General features: G+C 39.0%; 1 protein-coding gene across 1 annotated transcript; it reads right to left on the bottom strand.

Annotated features, from left to right (window-relative positions):
• Nucleotides 1-577: 577 nt before the first annotated feature.
• Nucleotides 578-6,084, bottom strand: LOC123997068 (troponin I, cardiac muscle-like). Its single transcript, XM_046301094.1, has 9 exons — nt 6,005-6,084; nt 4,251-4,282; nt 4,137-4,140; nt 3,989-4,030; nt 3,265-3,396; nt 2,807-2,896; nt 2,268-2,438; nt 1,836-1,926; nt 578-1,478 (listed from the first exon to the last, which is right to left on the bottom strand). Exons 2-8 carry the CDS (start codon nt 4,259-4,261, stop codon nt 1,840-1,842), a joined length of 537 nt encoding a protein of 178 aa, XP_046157050.1. The 5' UTR covers nt 4,262-4,282; nt 6,005-6,084; the 3' UTR covers nt 578-1,478; nt 1,836-1,839.
• Nucleotides 6,085-7,124: the final 1,040 nt, after the last annotated feature.

The following is a 7,124-nucleotide window of genomic DNA, read 5'->3' as shown; positions in this document are numbered from 1 at the left end:
CTTTTCAATATGACCCCAACTGGGAATTGGGCTACGCTGATTTTTCTGCTGCACCACAAAGTCTATACCATTCTCAGAAACCCCCTACACATTCATTACCACATACATCTCTGTGAAAGTTTTTCATAGATTTGAAACTTATCATTTCATCTGACTATTCTATTCTCATCATTGATTTAAATTTGACTTATTTCAGCATACATGGTTTTTGGTATAGTTGTCTGATGTTGGTGAATTTTTTGTTTGTTAGGGATAAATATAATAGATTTTCTTGAAATGTGTATTATGAAATAGCTAAAAACTTTCATCAATAGGAAAATAATTTCATTTTAGATCACGTTGGACTTTTCAGTAACCGGGAAGGTTGCGCTTCAAACCTGCTGAGCTGACAAAGTACAAATTCTCAGAAACCCCTACACATTCTGCCCATAATCATAACAAAGTTTGAATCATGTAATCTGACCATTCTCTCATTGAAAATAAGAATACTTATTTCAGCAACTGAGGACTTTTGGTTAAATAAAGGTTAAATAAAGGTTAAATAAAGGTTTTCTAAAAATACAAAAATAAATAAAGTCCTAAGTGTAGGAATACAGGTGAAATCAGTCATTGACACAGACATGGTGGCATGGCAGGAAGGTGAGGACATGTTGAATAATAATGACTGTATAAATAAACATACAGGAGGTTGGGTGGTACCATACTTGGGGAGGATGGGCACGTGTTAATGGCTGGAGCAGAATAGGTGGAATAGCTATCAACATCAAACACATGGTTTCCATGGTTCTAGCCATTATTATGAGCTGTCCTCCCCTCCACTGAAATAAACATGCACAATATAATCATGTGTGTCAAATATGTAAGTTGAAAACACTGCAACTATTTTGTGACAAATTATTGTATGCAGGGCATCATCACCTATGAAATCTCACGTGAAAAATATACACACGTGAACATTTGAATCCACATGTGAAACTTCATGTGAAATATAATCACATTGGTTCACATGTGAAAGATAATGTGATCACGTGAAAATCCATGTGAAATTTAATGTGAAATATCCTCATATGTGAAGTGTTCGAAAACCACATAGTTTATACCATTTTTACATCTGCAAAACGTGGAAATTTCACATGTGAAATCATGTGATTTTCCACTTGAAATCATGTGGTTTTTACATAAGGGATACTACCAATACATCATAAATAACTGATTCTATCAACACATAATTTATAACACAACTATCTATAACATATCTACAATATATAATATCAACAATATTCCCTGTGAACTAGCAAACTCTCATATCACATTAAACAGAGGACACACACGTAAAATTGACATGGTTGACATGATTCTTTATAAAATTCATTTCATATCACAACATGAAATTCACATCTCATCTAGAACTGACCTCCTCTCTCTCTTTGTGGGTTCTTACAGTCTTGGCATACTTCTCTCTTAATGGTGGTACAACCCTGCAATAATATTAGAATCGAAATTAGAGATGAGAATAAGAAATACATAAGGAAGAAGGTTAGTATTTAAGCACTCCTTGACAATATATCATAAGTGCAAAAGACACTCTCCAATGTCCTAAAGCTGGGGTGTCAAACTCATTCCATGGAGGACCTAGTGTCTGCGAGTTTTTCCTTTCAATTAAGACCTTGGCAACCAAGTAAGTGGAGCTATTTACTAATTAGTGACCTTAATTCAGTAATTCAGTCAAGTATAAGGGAAGAGTGAAAACCCGCAGACACTCGGCCCTCCGGGGAATTAGTTTGACACATGTCCTAAAGTGTCATTTAGCTAATGTTGCTAATCATAATCAATACCTGCTTATTTTCCAGCATCAAACAGCTTCTTTCTGCCCTCCATGCCAGACATGGCATCCACATTCTTACGCCAGTCAGTCACCTCTTCTTTCTGAGGAGACCAGATATCATATTATTAGGTTTGATTCGAAAAATACTATCAGATTTCTGTTTTTTCGTGGACCCTTGGAAGATTATGGGTGCATCCCAAATGGCACCCTATTCCATATATAGTGCACTACATTTGTCCCCTATTCCCCATATAGTGCACTACATTTGACCCCTATTCCCTATATAGTGCACTACTTTTGACCCATATTCCCTATATAGTGCACTACTTTTGACCCCTATTCCCTATATAGTGCACTACGTTTTACCAGTGAGCACTATATAGGGAATAGGGTGCCATTTGGGACAACCATAGACCTCATTGTTGTCTTAAAACAAACAAACCTTCTCCTCTTCCTTCTTGACTTTCTTGAGGCCGGATGTGAAGTCAGCCTTCATTTTGCCAGTGTCGGCCACGGCTCCCGACAAGGCGTCGGCGGCAGACTTTTTCACCCTCTTCAGAGTAGGCTTCTTCGACCCCTTAATCTCATCAACCTTCTGGGTCAGCGACTTAATCTGTGGACAGCATTGATGATGTGCTGCTTTTTAGTGTCTGATATTTTTGTTGTGTATTTATTGGTGTTGTTTGTATGGCTGGTGCAATCAGATCGGATCTCCCTTAAAGGGATTAATAAAGTCCAATCTTAGTTTATCTAGCACGTGTCCAATCAGTCAATTGCTATTGCTGTTAATTATTAGGAATACGTTCCTTCTCATGGAGGCACAAGACAAGGGTGTACACTCTCACCACTTTTTTATTTAATATAGCTAGGAATGTAATCATTTAATTACTGTAAAATACATTCTAGAAGATGAGTCATCATTGTGGACAGATTTATGGTTGGGTGAATATATCAAACACAATAACAGAGAACATAGCATACCTCTAAATCATTTTTCCCCACTTTGATTTCCATGTCATATCGTGCCTCATCTACGATATCAATCTTTTTGTGTAGGTCTTTACAAAGGTCCTGCAAAAATATGATATCATGTAGAAAAGACAACCAACAACACATTACAGATAATGATATTATTGAAATTACATTATTTAAAATATTTAGCCAATCAATTGCAAAAGCAAGAACTTATAGTGTATAGACAATTCTATAAATTCTATATTAGCAGATTTGTTGAGTAAAATATTTTTATAGAGGATTGTCTGCCTATTTAACCACCTCCTAATATGGATGGATATACTGGAGTATATTTAATAGCATATATGGAGTATTATAGATATATTAAGAATTATAGATACATTAAGTATTATAGATACATTAAGTATTATAGATATATGAAGTATTATAGATACATTAAGTATTATAGATATATTAAGGCCTACCTGTAGCTCCTGCACAGACAGGCCAGACAGTTTGAGTGGTGGGGCTCTCTCATTCAGAGCACTCTCTCTTTCACGTTTCTTGTCCGCAAACTCAGCCACCAGCATTATCCCTGCCTTTTTCAGCAGTTTGGTCTGAGGAAGGACAACAGCAGCTGTTAACCCCTGCCAATTTTCCTTCTCACAGAATGACACAGATTTGTGTTTTACACCAACAGTTAATCACTTTTAATGTGGCATTTGGTAAACAGGTAAACATCTCTTTCCAATTGAAGTTAACACTGCTTATCATGTATTAGAATCCATTCTCAATAAAAGGTGTAGCTGCACTATCTAGAACCTTAAATAGTACTTTGACTGTTCCTTTTTGGTTTCAGGTAGAACCATTTTTGATTCCATGTAGAACCATTTCCACTGTTTTCTAAATGTGTGTATGGTTAACTGAGCAGTTGTTCCAATTCTAAATTAGCAGTTGACCGCAAATATTGGTTGTCCATATCCGGCTCGAAGGACCAATAAGCAGCCAGGAAGTTGAAATAAAGGGACAACCTAGGGATTCAAAGGGCAGGTCCATGTCTGAAGACCTGGAGTCTTTAACACTCAGGATTCAATGTGTATCCATATTGTAGGGGCACATGCAGATAACTAAGGCCTCCTTGTTTCTGTGAATTCTGTCATCCGACCTACTACCGTCATCAACACAGCAAGGCCTGAGAGTGAAACCTACCTTTAGGAGCAGCCGGCGTGTTGCCGAATACTTTGTCTTTTTCTGAAAGAGACAAAACATTTTCACTATAGACAATATACACCAGTGACCTCTGTATATAAGCAACTGCTTTAGATGTGTTGATGTGGATAAAGGACAAGGTACTCACCGGTCTTTTTCCACCATTGGTAAAACAACAATAAGACAAGAGCAGTTAATTGACTGTACATGACATATATTTTGACCAAGCTTTGGATCAAGAGAGGTTAAAGTCACTACTCACCCTTCAGACATGGCTACTGTCGGTCAGGTTACCTGAGGAACCAATTCAAACAAGCGTTACAAGCTTTATGAAACATTTATGCTGATACAGTAATCTCCCACAGATCATTTAATGATTACAGTTAGGCCTGCTTGTCTCATAGGACTTGATGGGGACAAAATGTCAGTGTGCTCACACCATGGGATAATACTTCTCTTTGTTATCAAGGGCTAAGGTTGTGTGAGAGCTCCTGTCTGGCTATATTTGCCTAGCACATTTCTCCCGTGCTTTCCTTTGGCCCAGATAGACATTAAGTAGCAGCTGTGGCCTTGGTTATGCCAGTCAAAGGACTGGCAATAGAAGGCCTGTCGATAGAAGACCTGACAGGAAAGAGGTTTTGGCAGGACAATGAGGATGATCTAGCTGTTTTCCCATCTCTCTCTTTCTTCTGTTTCTTTCTGTCTCTGGTAGGAAACAGATTTAATGTGACGCTCCTTTCAGCTTCCGTTGGACATGGCGGCTGGTGTTGAAATATAGCAGAAAGAACCTTACAATACATGGCTGACAGGGAAAACATCTTGTTGTTGAAATATATGGATGAAAAAAAACATTTTTTAAAACTATTTTTCCTTAGAAAAAACTGTTTAAAAATGGTCATTTGGCTGTCCCCATAGGAGAACCCTTTTTGGTTCCAGGTAGAAAGACCCCTTTTGGGTTTCATGTAGAACCCTCTGTGGAAAGGCACCAAAAAGGGTTCTTCAAGGAGTTATCCTATGGGGACAGCTGAAGAAATGTTTTAGGTTCTAGATAGCACCACTTTTTCTAAGAGTGTAGATAGAATGAGACATGAGAAGTACAGGTTCTGTACCATAGCATGACAGTAAAATGAATCCTAAATGCAAAATATGCAGCCTATGAAGCTAAGCCTGTCAATGACTGACGGTGTGCTCAAGTCAAGGTAAACTAGTAGAGGAAGAATGGCCTTTGACCCCAGATTCTTGACCACTAAAGAGGATTCAAGCTGTGAAGTGGTTGTAACCTGCCATCAGACTTTTGGCAATTGGGGTGTGTATAAGCTTCAGGTTACATGTTTTTCTCTTTGGGGCGACAGGTAGCCTAGTGGTTAGAGCATTGGGCCAGTAACCGAAAGCAGACAAGGTAAAAAATCAGCCGTTATGCCGCTGAACAAGACAGTTAACCTACTGTTCCCTAGTAGGTCGTCATTGTAAATAAGAACTTGTTCTTAACTGACTTGCCTAGTTAAATAAAGGTAAAAAATCTAATCAGTCAGTCATTCATGGTGTTGGCCCAGAGAGGGGCAAAATAAGTCACACACAATCGGACGATTGCTCTGACTAAGACACACACACACACAACAAAAGTAGTGGCATAACACAGATTCCATGACGTAAATACGAATAGCAGCAGCAGTATCCGTGTCACAGCTGGTCACGATGATATGCAATCTTCACTAGTCCCCGGCGTTAAAACAAAGGCTAGTCCACCGTCCTCAGCACATTTGTACAGTGTAGAGAGAGAGCCTGAAACACACCCAGGCAAATGCACTTCTGTCTTAACGTTACTATGCAGGAGCTACAGCTGGGCTCCATTCTTCCACTGTATCTTGTAATGTCAGACGTTTTACCGTTAAGTTGCCCTTTTTAATGTAAATCTGATTTACTTACATTTTTTCTTCCAAATTCAAATACATAACTTTACACAATACCCATTTAATTTTGCGTATTTCTATTACTTGATTATTGTATCAAACTTACCTTCAAGGTGAGGACAATCAGAGAGAGTGAGAGGAGTGTCAGAGGACAGAGGAGAGGAAAAAGTATTTTATGATTTGAGATGATAGATTTATGGATTGAAAGCCTTGTGTGAATGGCTCACTAAAATAGACCCCCTGCAACGCCTCTCCTAGTCCTGACATTTAACATTTAATAGAATGCATCGCTCTTTGTTCCCCAACCTGGTATACATCCGTTCCCAGATGATGTACATATAAAAGCTGTAAACAGTTCACACACGTGAGCTGAGTTACACACTCAGTAACACACAGTTACGCACATTGCACACACGTATGTATACGCACACACACACACACACACACACACACACACACACACACACACACACACACACACACACACACACACACACACACACACACACACACACACACACACACACACACACACACACACACACACACACACACACACACACACACACACACACACACAGTACCATGAAACTACTTCTGAATAATAAATAATTCTAACAAACTGGCAGAACAGTCTGATATCTAAGAGCACCTGCTGTAAGACCATAAACATGGAACTATCATCTGATGCCAGTTTCTCTAGCAAAATAGATTCTTAGACACAAGGTCCAGCTAGAAATCATTGCTCAGGGTCATGAGGGCTTCACACAGGGATGATTGGCTTGTATCATACTGTAAACAGAGATGCAGTGTTATAGAATACAATTAAAACGGAAATGCCTTTCAACACAGGTAATCCTTATGTGAAATACATAGAGCTGCACACCAGACACTGTTATAAAGATCACCACCACCACTGTTACTAAGATCACCACCACCCCTGTTATAAAGATCACCACCACCCCTGTTATAAAGATCACCAACACCCCTGTTATAAAGATCACCACCACCACTGTTACTAAGATCACCACCACCCCTGTTATAAAGAATACCACCACCCCTGTTATAAAGATCACCACCCCCACTGTTATAAAGATCACCACCACCACCACTGTTACAAAGATCACCACCACCCCTGTTATAAAGATCACCACCGCCCCTGTTATAAAGATCACCACCGCCCCTGTTATAAAGATCACCACCACCCCTGTTATAAAGATCACCAA

This window comes from Oncorhynchus gorbuscha, linkage group LG01 (genome assembly GCF_021184085.1).
Source record: "Oncorhynchus gorbuscha isolate QuinsamMale2020 ecotype Even-year linkage group LG01, OgorEven_v1.0, whole genome shotgun sequence".
Classification (NCBI taxonomy): domain Eukaryota; kingdom Metazoa; phylum Chordata; class Actinopteri; order Salmoniformes; family Salmonidae; genus Oncorhynchus; species Oncorhynchus gorbuscha.
The sequence above is the reverse complement of the archived record's forward strand: the minus strand, read 5'-3'. Positions and strand labels throughout refer to the sequence as shown.

Excerpts from the sequence above, each read along its gene's own strand:
- LOC123997068 (XM_046301094.1), bottom strand. Across the intron at positions 3,397-3,988 it reads CACGCCGGCTGCTCCTAAAG|ACCAAACTGCTGAAAAAGGC; the intron begins GTAGGTTTCACT and ends GTCCTTCCTCAG. Across the intron at positions 2,897-3,264 it reads TGTCTGTGCAGGAGCTACAG|GACCTTTGTAAAGACCTACA; the intron begins GTAGGCCTTAAT and ends ATATTTTTGCAG.